The sequence below is a fragment of the Labrus bergylta genome, chromosome 6 (genome assembly GCF_963930695.1).
Source record: "Labrus bergylta chromosome 6, fLabBer1.1, whole genome shotgun sequence".
NCBI lineage: Eukaryota > Metazoa > Chordata > Actinopteri > Labriformes > Labridae > Labrus > Labrus bergylta.
The window spans coordinates 24,604,304-24,626,202 of NC_089200.1; the positions used below are offsets into that span (position 1 = coordinate 24,604,304).

General features: G+C 41.4%; 1 protein-coding gene across 4 annotated transcripts in view; it reads left to right on the forward strand.

Moving 5' to 3' along the window:
* The window catches only part of ect2 (epithelial cell transforming 2), a 42,860-nt gene extending 24,114 nt beyond the window's left edge, over positions 1 to 18,746 (forward strand). For 2 of the 4 annotated variants that reach the window (XM_020646366.3, XM_020646367.3), the window contains 6 exons: positions 3,009 to 3,147; positions 4,848 to 5,002; positions 6,902 to 7,009; positions 10,369 to 10,503; positions 12,567 to 13,144; positions 17,276 to 18,746. In XM_020646366.3, coding sequence (XP_020502022.1) covers positions 3,009 to 3,147; positions 4,848 to 5,002; positions 6,902 to 7,009; positions 10,369 to 10,503; positions 12,567 to 13,118 — 1,089 coding nt within the window. In that variant the 3' untranslated portion in view covers positions 13,119 to 13,144; positions 17,276 to 18,746. The remainder of the gene's footprint in view (positions 1 to 3,008; positions 3,148 to 4,847; positions 5,003 to 6,901; positions 7,010 to 10,368; positions 10,504 to 12,566; positions 13,145 to 17,275) is intronic. The other 2 variants (XM_020646368.3, XM_020646369.3) reach the window with 1 other exon arrangement.
* Positions 18,747 to 21,899: the final 3,153 nt, after the last annotated feature.

The following is a 21,899-nucleotide window of genomic DNA, read 5'->3' on the forward strand; positions in this document are numbered from 1 at the left end:
TTGTCTATCGTACTAAGATCTGGGTTTCTGTTAATCTTATCTTCATAAACAGAATTTTTCATTTAAAGTGTTGCTAACATCTGTCTCTCAGTTCCATTTTCCTTTGCCGACCCGACCGTAGTCAGACAGCACAGGGGAGACTTATTGGTCTGCTCCAGGGCCGGAGTTGTTGCTAAATTGGGGGCTAACCTCTGTCACTGTGACTTACAGCAGCATGTAATACACGTGAGCCCAGCTCGAGTCTTGAGGAGTTGGGCTGTTTATCGTCGCACGCGCAGCTTAAACTGTATGTTCGTCCTGCTACTGATTGCTCTTCTCAGTGCTCACTTGCCCAAGTCATGACAAAAATGTAACTCATTTGCACACACTGTCAGACTCCTGGTCTCCTCACTCTCTCTACCAACAACACTTAGGCTCTAAGCTATTCACAAACAGGACTAGACTACTTGTTTAACAAAAGGATTGCCTCGGACATTTGTGAGGTGGACCTTTCTTATCATGGGAGCAGATCGGCAATGTGCGAGCGTTTGATTTCTCTTTTTTCAAAACCATCTTTGACGTACACCTTAACGGTGCACAGTTAAAGCCACACAGAGATTTTTCATTTTCATTTTCAGTGCCTCACCCATAAACCTTTCACCTACATTATTTCATCTTTTTCTCTCCTTCCAGTGTCTTTTTCTTCCTCTGCTCAAACTATGAAAGAGAACAGCAAACACCTACCATAGCTAAAGAAAGAGTAATTAAGTAGTTGAGCAATTCCTTGTACAATAATTCATTTAAGTTGACCTATTCTGCTGATCCCCATTTTTAAACTCACATAAACCCTTTTCACACATACGGAAATCTCCCGTAGAACTCAGGAGATTTATTACCCGGAGGGACTTTAGGGTATATGTGAACGCAAACAGCCGCATTTTTCACGTAGACTTTACCCGGAGTTTATCCTGCTGGACTCCTTGTATTTTAACCACAGAAAGAGTGAGCTGATGTGAGAACGCAGCAGCATATACTACGGAGAATTCACCTCGAGCTAGTGGGACCCCAGTGAGTTTTATATACAGTGAGTGCTGCACGGTGCGTAGTCTGCCTGCATGCGACCACTACGATCTCCGTGAACGTAATTAAACGGCTGCGTTATGTTTTCTGTTCGTCAGTATGTTGTTCTCCACTCTTTTGTGGATGTTGTCATTCCATTGGATTACACATAGCATTGATATAAAAGCAAATATTCTCATTATAATGTCGTGTAGCGGACTCTGTTGCTACGGCCGCTACTTACGCGTTGTTTATTTACGCCACGTCTTACCTCAGGGAATCCCCCGAGCCCCCTCCCCTCTGACAGGGATAGTCCCCCGCTGTGAGGAGCATATGTGAATGGCTAGTTCGGGAGAATCTCCGGAGCGGTCTTCCTGTAATTATCTAGATATTATCAGGAGTGCATATGGAGTAATCCCAGGATAAGTCTGCAGAGGGCGCTAAATGGCCTGTCACAAATCACACGATAGTTCCTTAATACGAAACTGAGGCTTTCACGAGACGCTTCAAATCTCTACGTAGGCCGGTGGAGCCCTTGACATAAGCTGTTCTACTAGCACAGTAGAGCAGCTTCTCCCTGGCAGCCCTTCAGTGTTCTGCCCCCGGAAGACTTCCAGAGAGCTGGCTTATCAGAAGACATTGGGCACATGGGGAAGGGGGATCTTAAAGAGACGGCAGCTGAAAAGAATCGCTTCAGGCAGAAGCTGAAATTAAGGCTTTTATAGACGCCCGTATTCGATAAATAAAGTTTTACTGTACAGGTTTAACTTACTGGTAATATAAAGGGTGAGATTGAGGATCATATGGGACCTCTTATTGCAGCCGGAGTTCTTAAAAAAGCATCCAAATGTGCACCTCACCTTAATGTTGTTACACTTGATGTTAAATGTTTATGACAGTGTGTCAACAGAAATCAGCCTGTTTGATTCATCATTACTTTTCTAGAGACATACAGTGAGAGGGAAACCTGTAAAGACCTACCATGTTGACTGAGTCAGGCAACACTTGTGTTAATAGTCAGAGTCATGTTTTTTTTTTTTTTTTACACCCTAACAATATACGTGGAAGGGCAACACTTGAAAGCTCTTTCTCTTTCCAACAATTTAATCTACGATATCATTGAACAAGTCTTTCTTTCCTGTTCCACTTTTGTTACGGGGAGACTCAGCATGGATCTCAGCATGTCTGGAAGCACACGCTGTGATCCATGTGCACATTCAGTGGTTAAGGAGGTAAAGGGGTCTTTTGCAGAATAGCAAGTTTGAATAGGTGATCAATTCATGTGAGCACAGTCTATCACTGCTGACACAGGCTGCATGTGTTAATTAGCAAAGGGCCAGCCTAAGAACAGGGCAGGCAATCATGACAGAGAGTAGGTGGGTGGCTGCGCTGAATCAGGAGTGTCAGCGACACCTCCTAATTAGCCTGTGTGAGTGTGTTGTGTTGTGTGTGTGTGTGGGGGTTGAACAAGCTTTCTGACAATTTTCCATGTAGGCCTAAATGTATTTTATTGAGTGAATATTATGTAAGAGTGCCTCCCTCTAACTCCCCTCCATCATCACTTATCATTGATTAACTTTTTGCATTCACATAATCACTCTCACCCTCCTCACTTAAACTGTCAAAATAACAATGACCTACGATGTAGTGTCCTGTTTTATCCTCTCCCCCATCTCTCTGTCCTCCCTCCCTCCCCCCCCCCCCCTCCTCTCTGTTTTCGTCCTTCTCAGCATCTAATTAATGTGGCATTAATGAGTTGCATCGTTTACCTCTATGAAGGCCGTATTGATTTATTGCCAAGTAACCGATAGCTTCACCCACATGCTGCAAAATGCACCCGCACTCAATTTAGGAACCGCAGGGATACGCACACAAGCACATAGCGGATGTTGCCTTTCTTCACATTTACCTCCAAAGTTGCTGTCTCATTTTGTGCATATGTTAGTGTGTATGTGTGTTTGCGTCTGCAGATTGCGAGGAAGCGACACAAGGTGATCAATACATTCAAGAGTCCACTGGGACAGACAAGACCGCCGCCCCCGCTCAAGCACATTGCACTGATGCCACTGTCCCAGATACGAAGAGTGCTGGACCTGCAGGACACAGAAGGTAAGAAAGATAGATTTGTAATACATTGCACTGTTTTGTTAAGACCACAATCTCAGATGTTCAAGCATATCCACCACACATATCATTCCCTGTGTCACATTAGTGTTATTTCTGAATGTATGGATAATTAGACCAGCTCAGTGACATACCTTTACTCGTCAACAGTGATACTCAGCACCTACCCACAGGGCTCAACAGTCTTTAGGTATCTGTGTTTTCAGTCTGCGGTCTTCTTCGTAGATAAGATTAGTGCAAATGTCACAATATTTAACTGAAGCTGCAACCTCCGGTGTTGAAAAATGAAGCCAATGCAGGAGGGCAACTGCAGTTCCTCGAGTGTCCACCAGCATGACCCAAAACAAACTGCTGTTTGACAACATCTCCGCTATTCTGAGTCCTCCTCTCTCCTCCAGCGACACACCTCCAACCCCTCTCCCCTCGCGTTCACTTAAAGGAGTTATAAAATTGGAACGCACCATAATTAAGCACTAAGTGCAAGCGGCGGACAAAATTGTCCTCGTATCGAGCTGCATTGTTGTGTTAGCATGCTAATGTTAGCGGTCTTAAGATAGCTTGTGGCTTCCAGTTGCATGTAAATTTACACAGAAATGTTGATCTGAAAATGTTGACGTGACAATCAAATAAGCAGTGAGTACGTTCTTCTTTTTTTCAAGTCTCTCACTTAAACAGCGTTTATACACAAGTGGATGAGCCGGCCGTCCAACTTGATGTAAACACGGCTCTGACAACAACACAGCCAGCCGGACTCGAGCTTCTCGCTCATTGTTGACAGTCATGACTCAGAAAGACTTTTACAGAGGATATACTTGATTTCTGCTTTATTTATATGTAAAATGTTGCACATCATGTAGATTGACTGAATGTTAGGGTGAGACAGAATTTCCAGCATGGAGACCACCATCGACAGGACTCCAATGCCCCCTGTAGTTCGTCCATAAATATTTACTGTATGATTTACTGGAAGAAATAGAAAACACAAACAAAAGTCAGATGATAACATTCAATATCCTGGAATAACCAATAAGAGGAAAACCCATTATGTTGAGAAGTAGAACCACCATTGAAAGTTGGTGGGAATGAAGGCAGAGGGCAGCTAACAAATGTGATGCAGGAACAACACCAGACTCACTGCTGCGCATCTGTTTTCTATCCCTACTAATGAGCAAGGTTAAAAAAATATTGTAACATTTTTTTAGAATTGGCTTCTCCCTCATTTACTCAAAAAAAAAAAGAGCAGTTTTTCTTGTCCAAGATTCTCCATATTTAGAATACATTATTACACGTTGGGATTAGTTTAGGGGTCTGAAAGTGTTTCTACCTAATGTTAGTGTTCCCTTTATTTACTCTTCTCTTGTAGTTTGGTGTGTGAACACATTGTTCAGAGAGTTGTCTCCACACACAGAAAACAGGAGTGGTTGATGTTTGAGAAATTTGGACGAGGCTCAGAAGTTGATTTTTGTCTTTCATGTTTTCCTTTTCTTCTAACACTTCTGTCTGCTTTTATCTTTCCATCTGTTTCTCCTCCCTTTCTCCCTCTCCAACACCTCGCCTTGATTTTACCTCTTCATCTTCATCTCCATCTCTTTACTGGCTGATTTCCCTTCTCACTTTATTTTGTTATTCTTTCAAATGCCCATCCACCCCCGCCCCCCTCTCTTTGTTTTGTTTTCTACCTTCAGAGTGTGTGAATGCCTTCGCCTTGGTGGTTCGCCCTCCGACTGAACAGGAGAACTTGTTGTTCAGTTTTAAACTGGCTGGAGAGGAAACCGTTAAAAGCACCTGGCTGCGAACACTTTGCCGCCATGTTGCCAACACCATCTGCAGGGCTGACGCGGTGAGTAGTCACACACTCAAATAGAAGTACATTAGAAAATGAAGATTGTTGGATTCATTTGCCAAAGAAAAGTTATTAAAAGCTCTGTCATCATGGTGTTCATTTGTATCTTTAAATGACTGCTTGTCCTCTGCAGACCGATGCAGAGCTGGCTTAACACTGAAGCTTCAGTGTCCACCACATGGCAACCAGCATACACATCAACTGTAGAGAGGAGGTTGCGGGGGCGGACAGTTCTCTCCAGTGTTTTGAATTTAGACTGCAGTATCAATTTTAAACACTAGGTGGCAGAGTTAAATATTGCTCCTTTAATTATGTTATATTATAAAGTTAAAGTTCAATCATGACCTTTAGGACAAACAACAAATAGATCAATAGTCTGGAGGTTTTGGGGACATTTTTTATAATTAAAATTTTCCTCATGGCTCATTGTTAAAGCATTTCTATTGGTAGACTGTTGTAAAACAAAATACTGTTATATATGGAATAGAAGTTGCACAGGTATATACGTTGCAGTCTGTTTGTGGGGGGGTTCTCCCAAAGAGAAATGTTTTTTAAACTGTCTTCCTGTGTGATGATTTCCACTGCATGTCTACAACGTGAAGTTTCTGTGTCACTCTTTTAGTACCACCGACGAGCTACAGTACGGTATCTCAGCCTACAGGGAAAGTTGTGATGTACAGACTTTGTCCCTTGAGTCGTGTTGCCCACCCCTGCTGATCGCTCTTTGACTTAAACTGAGGAGTCTTTCTTCTTTTTCAAGATTTATTTTTGACTTTTGTGCCTTTAATCGAGAGAGGACAGTGGATAGAGTTGGAAATCAGCGAGAGAGAGAGTAGGGAATGACATGCGGGAAAGGAGCCACAGGTCAGATTCGAACCTGGGTTGCCCGCTTTGAGGACCATAGCCTCCAGTGCGCGCACTAACCACTGCGCCACCAGCGCCCCTAAAACTGAGGAGTTTTTCAATCAAAGCAGCAATCGACAATCTTTATTTACTGAACCATATACCACTGTTTGCTTTAAATGAACCATTATGAGAACATGACGGAGAAAAGATGGTCAAAAGTGTCGCTGCCAGCCTCGTCAGCATCTCTGTTTCCCAGCACAGCTCGCAATTCACAATAAATAAGAGGATGTTGAATTAATTGTAAATTCACTGTCTAAACATGTTAATTAATTCAAACAGCATTGTATTTATTTGTTTTTAGCAGGACATAAGATACAAGAAAATTGAAAGAAGAATGTTTTGCTTTCAGTTACTTCCTATCGTTTCTCTTATTTAGTATTTCAAACAGCTGGTCAGTGCATTTGGATTTAATTGAAATAATCTACAGTATACGTCCTGATGGTGATGAAGAAAAGTTATCCTGTTTCGTCATTAGCGAGTTTTTAATCGTTTTTCAGAGAAATAAGGGCTGCAGTCATAACACAGCAATCATTATAAATACCAATTCCTAGTTGGTTTCTGTGTCATTACTGGATTTTTTTTTTAATTAAAGAAAAAACTCAATTATTGCCACACACAGTCTTTATGGTTTTGGGGGAAATATTGTAGCTTGTCACTGCACCTAACAGAGCAGGCAGCAGGGGGCGATGTTGGCCTCTAGTCTGCCTGCCACCTCACAGCTGCATTCCTAATGCTGTTTCCACTGGGTCAGTGCTGCGATATGAATACCAACGAGATAGAGCTGTGCTTGTTAACAAGCCCACTGCAGGGTGCGGGGGAGAAGAAATAAAGACTGTGTGTTTGTGTGAATCCTTCCACACGTCCCCTCTTCCACCATATTTTTTCAGTAAAGCACAATGTTTCAATTGGTATCGATTACATGTATGCACATTTCACGTAAAGCTTTCATACCTTAATGTATGACTGTATTGTTTTTCCTCTTGTAACCAGGAGGACATGATTCAGTGCACGGACCCAGACTCACTACAGGTCAGCACAAAGGATATGGACAGCACCCTGAGCAAAGCCTCCAGGGCCATCAAGAAAACTTCCAAAAAGGTAAAAAGGCAAATGAATCTTCACAACTCCACCGTTACCCTCGAAGGGTCATCATAGCACATACATGTTGAGTAGCCAAGCACCGCTGAGACTGGAGCTGCTGCATCCATTCTTTGATGATTCCAGTCTTCAGTCCAGAAGCACTCTGAGTTGTCTTACATGCTTTTCTGCATTATTGCTGCCTGCATGATGTAAAGTGAATCATTTAGAATAACAAAGGGAATAGCCATTTACTTAAACGAACCATGTCACAAAATATCTACAGAAATAATAAGCATCATAGAAATAGATATGGACGATGGTATACAGGACAACAAGACGCGGATGAGGGCAACTCTTTTCTGTTAGAAGAAGGCTCATAATAAGAAAAATAACTTTAATATTTATACCCTCTTTCTAAGGATCAAAGGATGCCTTGCAGAAAGGCAGAACAATAGATGCATTGTTGATGAAGCTAGCTCTGATTAAAATCCTCCTTTATCTGCTGTCCAGTGTGTTGGACTGTTCACTGACAGACTGAGCTGTGAACAGCCCGACACGAGAGACTCTTCTTTTTTAACTAACGGCTTTCACACTTGCAGAAATCTCCTGAAAAACTTTGTTTGACAAAAATGCGAAACATTTTTCGCTCGGACCTCATCCAGAGTTTCTCTGGCCAGACCCCTAGTATTTTTTTCTGCAGCAAGTCTGAGTGGGCTGATGTGAGAATGCAGCAGGATATAATCAGGAGAATTCACCTCGAGCCAATAGGCGGGGGAGTGACGTTTCTATCCTGTGACTGCTGCACGGTGCGTAGAGTGTATTCATGCGACCACTACGATCTCCGCGCACGTAATTAAACGGCTGCATTATGTTTTCTGTTCGTCAGTATGTTGTTCTCCTCTCTTTTGTTGATGTTGTCATTCTGTTGGATTACACATAGCATTGATATAAAGGCAAATATTCTCATTATAATGTCGTGTAGCGGACTCTGTTGCTTCCTCCGTTACTTCCGCGTTGTTTTTTTACATTACAGCCAGGTCAGGAGAATCTCTGGAGCAGTCCTCCTAAGTTATCTAGCTATTCCAGTCATTCCACCAATCTCTCCTTCCAATGGTGTTACAAAGTGTATCATTGCTGATAATGACGTTTAATGGTTACTTTATTGTCGACAGGTGTTAATGTTATGATAGACCGGTTTGCATGTATTCATGTGACTTCCACTTGAATATCAAAGAGGATGAAAGGTATAATAAATGCAAATACCATTTATACTTTTTGGCCTCTTCTAAAAGCCCTTGACTTCTCAGATGCTGATCCTTCTCACGAGCTTTCACAGAGGCTAATAGCTTTAGGGAAGCTAAGATAGCAGGGGTGACCATATCTCAACTCTCACCTTTTTAAGGCTAGCATTCAATTCTGCCACTTTATCATTCAAATGCTCTTCATTTTTTCTGCCTCTCTCATCTTGTTTTATCCTTTTTTTTCCACTCCTGCAGTCTGCACTGAGCTGCATGTCTTGGTGTGGTGGTGATTGCACTCCTGATTTAAATGAAAACTTCAAAAACTGTTCATTATTTGGACTGCAAAGCTAACGCTAATGTACTTATTACGGTCCACAGAGTTTAACCTCGGCAATCAAACTGAAATAATTTGAGTGCTGACTTGATAAAGTGGCTGGAAATTGCAAATTCAGTTTGAAAACAAATGAACAGTTTAAAAAGTAGAACCAGCTATTTTAACAGCTCTCTGAGGAAAGTGTATGTTTATGCCTTTTTCTTTAATCCATTGTGACAATAGATTAAAAAAAAGCAAAAACGGTACGGTGTCTGATAGCAATCCACGACCAATAAACTAGTGGTGTTTCAGCTTGTGACGTTCATCATGGTCATGAAAATGTGTCTTCATACTACATGTGTAGCTGGAGCTTTTCAACCTCTCCAAGTCTGTCCCTCCTCATGCACTTTGGTAGTCTGTGAAGTTGTGCCAGAAAACTCTACTCTGCCTCTCCAGAGAGAGAAAGACATCAGGGTCAGTCAGCTGTGGCTCAGATGGTTGAGAAGGTTGAGAGAAAACCGATTGTGGATGGCTCCTGCAGCCACATATCCAATATGTCCTTGGGCAAGACACTTACCGATAACCCTGATTTGCTCCTGCTGCTTCGTCTGCGGCGTATTAATGTGTATGAATGGGATTAGTTACTTCTGATGGTCACTTTACATAGCAACCTCTACCATCAGTGTGTGAAGACTAGAAAAGCGCTATCATGCTGAAGTCCATTTACCATCAGCTTTTATGTCTGTCTGCTTCGATGAATTGATTGTGGTGCGACTTCTAATGTTAAATATGAACATCAAATTCATTCAATTTAATCGGCGCACAAGTTAACCAAACAGGCCACAACCTCATTTTCAGAGTGTTTCTCACCAACTCTCATTGTTGCTAGGTTACAAAATGTAACTTATGCTTCCCATGGTTATGACCGGCCCTTTTTAACATCTGTGTGCGTATTGTTGTCCTTTATTTAACAGAAAATTGAGAAAACAGTGTTAAGGAGTCATGTCCTGGCTGTAGAAATTTCCGGCTCCAGACCTGGAAGTTGTTACCTTGAAAAGACGAGTCAGATTAGTTTCTCCTCCACCATTGTTGTTGACAAAGCTGATATCATAAGTCCCGCCCCTTCTTGATTTCGATCAGTCTGTGAGGAAGAAGTGACATAGACGAGCGTGCTGCTATTCCAAATGTTCAACTGAGAGTGAATTGACAAAAAAAAAAAAAAAAACGCTGATGCTACTAGTGTTTTTGCACTCAGGATGCTGAGCACTGAAAACACTGAAGTGCATTGGTTTGGATTTATCAAACTGTTTTAGGGGACATGTCATTATTTTTGCACTCTCTTAGTTTTGCTCGTGATATCACAATCGCCAGTGAAACTTTTAAAATATGTATTTGTGTTGTTCGGGGGACTTTATAAAATGTAATGCTGATAATCATATGGTATCACAGGTGTCTTTGGATGTGTTTGGGTTGTCATGAATGGAATAAATTGGCTGTTTTAATAAAATTTCCTCCCATAATTGAACAACCTTTTACTTTTTTAACAAAGCTTCTGAAATTGTAGTTCTTGCTACGTAATGCCAGGCACAGATGGTACTCATCAGCAACTACAACAACAAAACACTGTAAGTGATATTTAACTGTGTTTGGAAGGAGTAAAGAACAACATGTTGTATAATTACTCTCAGCAGGGATCAATATAAACCAAGAGAGTGATACTTACAGACACTCAAAAAGAAGGTGATGAATATACAGGATGTTGTGTGCAAAAATAACCCGCTTTTACATAAATATATGACTTACACTCTTTGTCTTTGTGCCAGGTAACGAGGGCCTTTTCCTTCACCAAGACCCCGAAGCGTGTGATCCAGAGGGCATTCATGGCCAACAGTACACCAGACGAGAAAAGCCAGAGGCTGAGTTGTGAAAACCGCATTGGCAGCAGTTCCACTCTGGCTGTAAGTACATACACTGCTAAAGCTAATCTTCCGTATGTTGCTGTGAAGACAACATGAGCTGCACTGATTGATCACCTTGTTTGTCTTGAACTAATTGAACCTCCCACTATGACACAAATGTAGGTGTTTTATAAAAGTGTCTGAATAACCCCCGTAGCTGTTCACACAGTCGTCTACTTTCTTTCAGATTATGATCATGACTCGCTGGCTGTTTCCTGTCTCTGTCTTCATCTTTCTGTCCATCTGTTTTTCACTTCCTTTTGATGCTTTCCATCTCATTCTCCTGGCAGGCAACTGATCTCGTTTATCAAAATATGATGGGACAGCTTTCAGTCGATGTCAGTCTTTTTGATGTACCTTAATTAAAATAAAAACACAGGGGGAGGGGCCTGTGCTCTTTAATGTACTGGGTAGTTATTTTTTACTTATTTGGCTCGACTTTTGCGGAGTATTAAAGTCTTTTAATCATTTAAAAAACAGACTTTCTGCCCAGTATACATGATTTAGTTATATAATAATGACTTGCCTTGTGTCCAGTGATGCAATAAATATGTAAAATGTAATGTAACATTGGATGACCTCAAGGAGCTGAGGGGTTAAGACTCATAACTAAGAACCAAAATTTAGAGGGCTGGGTATCACCACTGATTGACTGATTTGATTCCGATTCACATGCTCCCAATTCAGTTCAATGCCTGATTCGATTCACCATTGATTAATTTAGGGATATTTATAGTTACAATACCAATTCTGCTTCAAGATAATGACAGATTTTCAGAGAACTCGTGGTCAAATTGTTTAAGGATCTACAGATCCATCTGTGGATTTTATGAATCGATATCAGATCATTCAAATGGAAATGGATTAAAATCACTTTTTGAAACCCAGTCCTAAAAATATCCCAGATTTGATCCTGGCCATAATCTTGTTTCAAGTTCCAAGAACTTTTGAAACCCTCCACCTTTTTTGTTGATTCGTCACCGAAGGAACTATGCACTATTTTAGTTCCGAGAACCCCGTTTAGAGGAACCTTTTAATCTCCTGCTTCAGAGTAGGTACTCTCCCGTCAATGTGGCGGGGCCAATGTGGACATTAAAAAAGTCCCCATGGTGTTTAGCTCTCAGTAGGGATGTAAAGATTAATCGTGAGGCAGTTCAAAATCACACACAACATAATAAAAAGTCTGTAAGACAGTAGTCTGCTTAGTTGATTTCTGACTTTTCTGGGCATGTTTCTCTCTCTGCCGTTACTCAGGGGATGCGCAGTGAGCATGCTGCATTCAGGGGCGCTCAGAAACGGGAGTGAACAAAAACTAAACTGGACAGAACGTTACAAGTTCAAATGATTGTTCAGTTGTTATATTGGCTGCTGTCATTAAAAGAAACACATAAACACCATGATTCCTTTAGGTGTCTGTGGCGGTGTCAGTGAGCACTACAGTAATATCGTGAGCATCAGCAGTTGTAGATCAGAGTCGGTTAGTTGTAACAAACAGGCGTAATCATGGCAGCTGTGGAGGCCAAACTAACAAGCGGGTTTGAAGCCCCGCTCACCCAAATGAGTGCAAGAGCCAAAGAGATTATGAGGTGCATTGGTGTTTTCATGTAAAAATTAAAGGAATCTTTTTTTTCAGTCATCTCAAAATGTCTTTGATTTTGTCAAATAAATCATGAGAGAATCTAATCGTGAACCCAATACCGTATTGTGAGTTGAGTGAATCGTTACATCCCTAGTTCTCAGGGAACTCCCTAATGGATAGTTCCTCTCCAAAAGTCCCCAGAATGTTTGGTCCCAAACCACCTATGAAATGAATAAATACAGTTGATTAAACTTAAACCAGGCGCCTTGCAAACACCACCTCTCTTTCTTTTATGCTTATCAACATGAGGTCTGATGTTTCTGCCCTTTGTTTGAACCTCTGAGAATATCCTCTGCTTTTGAATTGTATTTCAGTATGTCTACTCTCCCTGTATTTTTCTTGTTCTGTTTCTCTTTTTTTATTTTATTTCCATGATATACAAATTCCTGCTCCAAATGTGTATCCTCTGTGTTATGTGCTCTAGATGTCTCGCTCTACCTCAACATTCAGTTTGAGTGATTCTGCCAAGGGTAGTGCCATGGTGCAGCGCTCAAACTCTCTGGACCATCCTCCAATCAGAGCTAGGGTCTCTGTCTGCATGCGTAACCCCTCCAGCCAACACCAAACTCCCCCTCGTATCCCCAACGCTCGCCCAGAGTACAGCCAAGGCCTGCACCCAAACTATTACAACCAAGAACGCAAGTCCATCCTTCATGCTCCATTATCAGCCCAATCAACTCAACCCCAATCAGCCCCGTACAATTCCCAACAGCCGACATCTTCACCCCATCGCAGCTCCACTTCCATTCCAGCTGTCCCAAACTTGGTTCAGGCCAACACCAACACCTCTCAGCCAAAACCTAGCCAGCATGTGCCCAGGCACCTACCCTCTGTAGGGATCCAGAGAAGGTTCCCAGCTCCTCAGCAGGTCAATGTCAAAGGCAAAATCTTTTCTGAGGCGTCCAGGGATCCTCTAGTCGCCTTGGATCCACGCAAGGCTATCCTGACCAGTCCTCGTAGGGAGACTCTGCTCTAAACCAGCGCTAAGTCTCGCAGTCTGACGTGAGCCAACATTATTGTCTTCTCATTTCAACTCTGGGTGCACCAATACCATCCTGTTTTTTGTTTCTACATTAATCTTTCCTGCATATTCTCTGCTAGCCTTTTAACATTCATAAAGCCCTGGTGCATTTCTAGCCCCAAATCAACTCCTTAGAAGCTGAGACCCTGAGATAAACATCATTTTACCAATCATCAGTAACGTAATGGTCTGCCAGACAGCTGCGCTTTGAACTCTGATGATTAGATTTATTAGATTTAGAGGTGTGGATTGAATGATCCTCCCCAGTGAGTTGGTTGAAAGTAAGGGCAAAGATTTTTAAGGGTTGATTTGGAATAGCTCGGTTCCTCTGAAACACCCGGGTTACTAACTGGTGTCGATGGTGCCTGGGAATGTTCACAAGGTGGCTGTTCTTAAATATATTTGTATAAACGTGTAAAGAAGTTTGTGATGAAGATTGACTGGTGTAGAGATAACACAACAGTGATGTCCAGGTGGAAGCCTGCTTTCCCCTAGGAGGAAACGGGTCCTCTTTATCATTACTGTCTGTCACTAAGGAATCCATGAAAATGTATCAATGTGTTTGTGAAAACTAAGTCAGACTCCGTGAACACATTCACAGTTTTCCAAAAGTCCCAAAACTTAAAAAAAACAAGAAGAGATCCAAAATATCTGATAAACTCAGCATTTTCTTTTTTAAACGACCTTCAGAACCTTCTGTTAACGCCAGAAGAGGAATATATCAAGTAAAAAATCAAAATGTCAAGGCAAACCTTGAATTTTTGATGTCATGCTCTTTGTGTATCGGCTTGTTTACACATAAAACACTCACTGAAGTTAAAATGTCAACATTTTTACAGGAGCATATCTGAGGTTTTACTTGTGGTAAAAGGATCACCGAGAATGTGGTTTATGTTTTAACCATTTGACATCCAGGTCTGCACTCCCTCCTGCCCTACACTCTGCCAATGAAAGGTGTCTGATCCAAACTTCCCCACCGGATCCTGAAGGGCCTTTCAGATAGGACTCGGTCATGCCCATTCATTGTCTGTTTGTAGCGCTGCGCTCAGCTTGGCAGGGGCTGTGGTGGAATTTCTGTAGCTATTTCAATTCTAATGTACAGATGTCATTAGGTTTATTCACTGTTCTATAGTACAGCTTAGAGAGTGTCCTTCCAATAGAAGAGAACATCAGGTCACACCAAACAGTGTCCCACTTTCTTGAGCTCTGGTTAACAGACATACCATGACATCAGTGAGACATTTCTAGTTTGTAAATAAATTATCCCACAGTTTGGGCGTACCAGGTGTGTTTAAAACGTGCCTAAAACGTGTTTAAAATGTGCGCTGTTTCTTTTTTGCTTGTGTTCACCCCCTTCTGCTCTACGCCCTGCTACTCAGTGAGTGCAGTGAGCACTGCATCCTATCTGATAGGCCCTTAAGTCTCTAACTAGACTCTCCTCCTCTGTTATGAGAGGTGGTGGAACTGCCTGCCAAACTCCATTTGAAAACTCCCTTTGCAAGTTTAAGTAAAAGCTGAAAACATGAGGTACTAAAATGTTTCAGGCTTTAGACTTTGACCTGTCTTTACCTTGCCAATTCCTGACCTCCAAGTGCGAGTTTATTGATCCTCTAAGTATCTATTTACAAGGTCCCAGTATGTTTCTATACCGCTCTGCTTTGAAGTGTGTTTCACTGTCTGACTGTGACCGCTGTGCAGTAAGTCAGACTCTAGAGGTGGTTGTTGTGGGCTGAGACTCAGAGACCTGGTGGTTTTCGGCACTCACAACATCTCCTTTGTGCTAGCATTGAAATGCAAATTAATCTTATGGAAATTTCTCCCCCGGCTTTTATTTGGATTCACACGCATTAAGAATTGTTAATTGAAGAAGTAAATTCCTCAGTGTGCGCTATACTTCCAGGCAAAGATTTTTCCTCTGTTTATGGTAGAGTGACTCTCTGACAGTGCATACATGTACCAGGAAGCATAGCGTAAATCGCTATGGCCTGGTTTTGCTGCATTTCTTTGTCCCTTTACTTCACTTTTTAATTTGTCCATTACTCTCCCTCGTATTCTGGGATGCCACCATTTTAGTAGTTTTGAAGAAAGTTTGCATCACAGAAAAAAATGATGATTACATAGGTGGCCAGATATAAAATCTCCTTTGACCTGCTCTGTTGCCTGAACTGTGTTGCAACGAAGATGAAGCAACACTTGGCTGTCACTGATTGTGAGGCAGAGAGACTGAATCCTGTGAGAGACTACAGTACCCCGCCTTCTCTTTGCGGTATGCTGGCACTGCTTCCCTCCTGCAGTCTGTCATACACCGTCGAGACGGATGACGCTCCTTCAGGTGTGATGTACAGCTCGTGGAGCAGGTAGAAGACTGCTGTGGCAGGGTTGTGATCAGCCCATCTTAATTGGCTCCCATGAAAACAACATCTGGGTAAACTTTATTGTTGAGAGTGAGAGCACCTCTACGTGACACTGGTGATTTATCACAGAGATGAAGGACGATCTGTTGATGTGTGCGCACTGAGTGCTCAGATGGAGATATACTATCATGCACTCTGGCTTTGAAATCGAGTGTTCATTAGCATGCTAGCTTAATTATGGCAGCTGCTTGTTGAGGGTCAGGTATGTTTGCTTTTGTTGTGAGTGTCGCACCCCGGCCCCGCCTCCCTCTCCAGAGAAAATAACATGCTAATCTGCTCGTTCATTTAGTCCTCATCATGCTCTGGATTTCTTAACAACATTTACATGTGAAGCAGGTCACCTTTCACTAGTTATTGTTCATCACTTGATTCGAGCCCAGAAAGAGGTGCGTGTGCGTGTGCGTGTGCGTGTGCGTGCGTGTGTGTCTGTGTCTCTGTGTGTGTGTGCGTGTGTGTGCGCGTGTGTGTCTGTGTGTGCGTGTGTGTCTGTGTGTCTGTGTGTCTGTGTGTCTGTGTGTCTGTGTGTCTGTGTCTGTGTGTCTGTGTGTGTGTGCGTGCGTGCGTGCGTGCGTGTCTGTGTGTCTGTCAGCCAGGTGGAGAGCTACTGATGTGTGATTGTGTTGGCAAAGGTTGTGTGTCTCCATTAGATCAGCGCCAAGGTTTGGCTTTGAAGGCAGAGCGGCTCTTTAACAGGGTGTGTCCCTGTGCACTCGGTAATTAAAACAAGGCTGGAGCACGCCGGCCGACCTCGTCCTTCTTTATACACTCACACCTGACTTCTAGGTAGAAGGCTGTTCTGAAAAATGTAGCTCACAGCACTCAACTGTTCAACTTAAACAGAGTCAAAATGCTAAGCTAACACTAATGCTTTCTTTATTCCAATTAATAACACAATGTCCTGATGCTAATTACACGGGTGTTCAATGTTATTTAAAGGGTGTCTTTATTAATTACAACTTAATTTCATGATGTTATTATTTGTCTGTTCTTATAACATTTTACTATTCAAAGTGATGGATGAATTTTGGAAACATTTAAAAAACACAAAGTCTGATGGGGAGAAACAAACATGAACAGCCCATCAATCAGACAAGTATTAACTTATTTTTGGGCGTTTTTTTGGAGAGTCAGGACACTGGATGTAGCTGGAAATTGGGGCAAGAGAGCAAGTGGGGGATGACATACAGGAAAGGATCCACAGGTCTCCCGCCCTGAGAACAAGGGCCTCTGCACCACTCGACCGCTGGCGCCCCCTCTTATTTTTTAGAGATCTGAAATATTAGTGCAAGATTTCAGTATTTAAACTCATAAAGCCACAATATGAGAAGATCTTAATTCTGATACTTAAACTGTTATTTGTTGCACAAGCCTGTGTCCTGTTCTCTTGTGTATTAATGAATTAACTATAAATCTACTGCATGCTTGGAGAAAAACTAGTCGGCTGTGCTGAACTTGTAATAACGACATGTTAACACCTTTAAATTGGATGACTGCTCATGTTTCTCACCCCATTAGACTGTGACGTGATCATGTTCCTGAATCTCAGTAATTCAAACTGATGTGAAACATGTCCAAAAACATGAACAAAAGTATCTTCTTAACTCCTCGATTGATTCTTTAACAACATGATGAGGCACTGACGCGTTATTCAGATGTTTTCTGTGGTTTTTAATCTATTCCTCTCTTTCCTTTTTACAGGCCCACCATTCCCCCTCCATGGTCAATCTGCCCTCCATGTTCGAGAGGAAGTACCACACATTCAGTCGCTCAACCACCCACCTCTTCTGAGATGCACCGACACGACTCAACCCATCTTCTCACCTTCTTTGCCTTTACTGTAACTAACAGCAGGACATGACTGGACATGTGTGTGACATTTACGATAACTTTAAAGTCTGGAGAGCGTGTCCGTACTTCGGATCTGCACAAATCCACGAGGAATGTCATGTAGCCACATTCTGAAAAATGCACTGAAGCTGTGGACAAACTTGAATCTGATACTTGACACTATCAGAATTGTCCAGCTACTATTGGTGCCTCTTGGCTGCAATTTGGGCCAAGTAGAGTTGAATTGAGAAGCCTCATTTAAGAAGTTGAGAAGTGTTATCGTCTGCAAAAAAAATCTATATTTTTTGCTGACAAGGCACAAAAAAATATAGTTTCTTATCTAATCTAGCACTCGGGGGTTGGCGGATGTTTAAACATGCACAAATAAGAGGATTTACCTGGAGCGGTACTGCATCATGCTAGTGGCTACAGATTAGCGATTAGCACCACGCTAGCGGCTACAGATTAGCGATTATCATTGGTTCTGGTGAGCTTAAAGCCTTAGCCTAAAAAGAAAAAGTGAAGGATGCTCTTTTGCTCTTTTGACTACATTTGTTTATGGATTGTCTTGGGGTGTTTTTCATTGGATGTCAAAGTTATTCACCTTTCACAGTTCGCCTCTTGCTGGGCCTTCTGGTTGGTTACTTAGTCGAGTGAAGTGATAACACTAACTTTAAGTAAACGACCTCATCCGACCTCGGGTCGAAATAGGGACTTAGACCTGTTGCCTGAATGTCGCTGGATGTTCAAGTTTAATTTCACCTTGCATCAAAAGAAGCGTTTAATCGAATATGTTTTTGTTTGCGTTGCTAAGCTCTGTTTAGGATTTATAAAAGTTAAATTGGACTGATTGATTGAGCGCCCTTTGCTGTATTATGGCTTTTTTTTTGTATTAACATGCTAGGTAAACGACTTCTCATTTAAACTGACATTTAGTCTTGTGTTGTTTTAGCGGTTAGATTTAATTTCACTTGATTTAATAATATGACTTATTATAAATTAACCCACCTTCAAAGTGTAAACGTACTACAGCTTCCAGCTTTTATAAAGCTTTTAATTTAGCATTTACGAGATTCAGCGGAGAAAATGCTCAGCCACATCTGCTTACCCGTCCACGTTTTAAATGTTCGTTTTTTTTAACCGTGTTTTTCTCTGTGTGTGTCTGTCGAAGAAGGGATGCTGCGTCAGTGTACATATTTATTCTGGATGAATACATTTTAATATCTGTTTTTCTTTATCTTCTCTTTCTATTTATGTTTTTTCACTTTTCTCTGTTTTTTTTAATCGACTTTAAATCCTCTCCTTTTGTTTAATCTTTGTATTAAATGCACTTAAACATGTACCCCAAGATCTAAGCTTCTTTTTTTATATAACTGTTGTTTGTCTTATTAACACCAGGACATTATAAAGAGGGTTTTATCACGTTCATCTGTGGCATGTCGACAAAATCTGCAGTGACATTTGTGTGAAAATAAATACTTTTAGTTCCTCCTCATGAACCAATGAGATATTTTCTTCTGGGAGGATCTAAAAGGTTTGTAATTCTGTTTTTTAAAAGCTCATGTTAATTCTCTAGAACATTGCTCGTTTGCAATAAAAGGGGAAATCGATATTTAACCAGTTCAGTAAAATAAATTAAGCTTCTGATGTTTGATTTAAAAATATATATCATTTGCGTGTGGCATCTTTGAGCATGTGTTTGTGATTCTCAGGCCCGTTTGTGATTTGCATACTGCTTTGAAGCCGGCTCATGAATGCTCCTCAGTACTCGTCTGTACTTCATGCTCATTTGATGTAGGAGTCGGTTTAGAAGTTTCTGGATCCCCCTTGACAAAAAGTGCACTTCCCCAGTTTCTCTTTTTTTCTTCATAAATAGGAGCTGCTGCTTTAAATTCACTTTCCAACCAAAAGAGGAAGTCACGGCTTTGAAGAAAGTAAACCCATCAGAGAAATACTGACAACTGGGCAAGAATTATTTACACTGATGAAGAAGTTTAATGGCAGCATGCTTCTTTTCCTGTAGTCATTGCTGTAGTCTGTTCTTCTCACAGCATCCCCCACAACTCAACTTCTGCAAATGTGGACGGATATTTAGAGACTCTGATCTACGATCTACGAAGCCTGAGTGACGTCACCAGTCTTTTACTGCAGAGGGCTTTGGAAGTCAGTCAATGGCGGTCTCCATGCTGGAAATGCTGTCTCAACCTAACTTTCAATCAGCCTCACGACATGCTGAGAGCTGGAGCGGGTTTTAATCCTCATGACAAACCTTCAGTTCAGCCTCGCGCCTAACTATGCTTACCCCTGTACCGTGTGCAGATAAAGACCGTGACTATAAGACCTATTTGGTTTTTTGAACCAGGCTGTAAACATATTAATTTCTGCCTATATCCTCCTTGATATAAAACTCTTCTTTGGTAAAGACTCTCTAAAAAACTTAGACTCTGAGCATTACATTTACACACCTGAAGCCTGCTTCCAAACATTGGCAATATCTAAAATTTGTTAAGTGCAACCTCCTGAAACGTCCCTGTTCTAACTGAAACATGGCTTTTCAAGAGGAATACAAAACATATCGATGGATCCTATTCTTTAAGATTTGATAGAAGAAGAAATTATTACATTTTTGTAAGATGACCTCATAACCTCAACAAATCAAAGCCTGTAGAACAAATGAGATGCTACAGGGCACTGTCAATGTTTCATTGCTGTTCATGTTCTACTAAAATAATACATTCTCCCAATCATCACATTTTGCCCTTGACAAAATTATGATATTCTGTTTTTTAATTCAGCAACTCCTCATTCAATGTTTTAAAGGCAGAAAAGACTAATCACTGTATTCACAACATCCACCAGTGAATTGAATTTGCTGCCACTGAAAATTCAAATTATGCTCATGTAACTTTGATAAGTCCCTCATCAAGTGAAAGTTTACTGTTGAGCCAATTTCAAACGTTTGAATCAAAACTTTAGAGAAAAAAATGTTTTCTTCTTTTGCCGGCTGTAACACTTCTGTGTAAAAGTCAAACTTTAAGTCTATTGATGACTAAGGAGATGTTTTAAAGGTCCCATATTCTGCTTTTTCTGGTTTTATACGCTCTTTAGTGTGTTTTCCAAGTGTCCTGTGCATGTTTAGGCACATCTATTTGCAAAAATTCAAAGTCCGCAGAAACGCGGCTTCTCCTACGTCCTCCTGTTAGCTGTAGCATTAGCTGCATGTAACGCTCGGTTCTAGCCCCCCTCGATAAAAATTTGTCAGTCCGACGTCATTGTCAGTGTGAGATCACTGATCTAAGTCCATTGGCTCATTGTGGCAAGCCCGTTAACTTCTGTAGCACGCCCATGATATGCCGTAGTGCTAAGGTGCTAATGTTTTTGCTCCCCGGCCCTCGGAGCCAAAGTGGCTGAGCGACTGACCAATTACGGCAGAGTCGACAGGCCGACCAATCAGATCAGACTTGGCACATGTGGGGACTCTGAATGTGGGCACTTCTGAACCTGAGAGAGAGAGTCAGAAGCGAGCCGGTGCATGGAAACAGACACTTTTTTCTAACTTTAGCTATTGTGAACGTACTTTAGTAGGTACAAAAATAATAATAATAAAAAAAGAAAAGAAAAATGGAATGAAGGAAAGAAGGAGAAAAATAGGAATAAAAAAAAATAACACACACTTGAATTACACACACACACACAAGCAGGGCCCTTCAACACCCTCAACATACAAAATTGCTAAATGTTATTATTACTCCCTGCTTGCCTGTTTTGTCTTTGTCTATGCTGTGCATTGTATCGTGTCTCCCCTGTCTCCTACATACTATTGCTCTTGTCATGTCCCTCACTCGTCTTGTATTGTTCTGCATCACCGAATAAAAAAAAAAAAGAAAAATTTAGTAGGTACATAGATTAAATATACGAACCCCAAACGAGGTATAATATGGGCTTTTTAAGGTAATTCTGCTTTACCAACTGCAGTTAAAACGTATGTTATAGTACACTGAGCTACATCACAAACGACAAATCTCACAATCATTCTAACTCATTTGTCAAAAAGTTGGATGGATATCGTTCAATGTAAGATGAGAAGAAAAAGCCATCGAATGAAAACTCTGCTGTCTCAGCTTCCACAATGTCCCACATCTTATCTCTCACCACACACAACACTACTTTATATCATCCTGTGAATATGTAATGTGGACAGAACTAGTTTCAGATACTGTCCATCTTTCAGATTAAATAAAAATGTGTTCAATTGTTCTATTTCAATTGTTCTGGTAAACTTTTCTTCATGAACGAAATCTAAATCTCAACGAATAGAGCAGCCCCACACCCCACACCGCGAGCCAGCATTTGTTTTTGTATGCCTTTTTGTGTTAGAGAATGATCATCCCCTCAACGCCATTCATTCTAGTAACACAAAGCTAAGAGGATTCTCTCCTCCCTCATTGATCACTGCAGCAAGTTAAAGCTTAGACATGCCCTCTCAGTGGAGCTT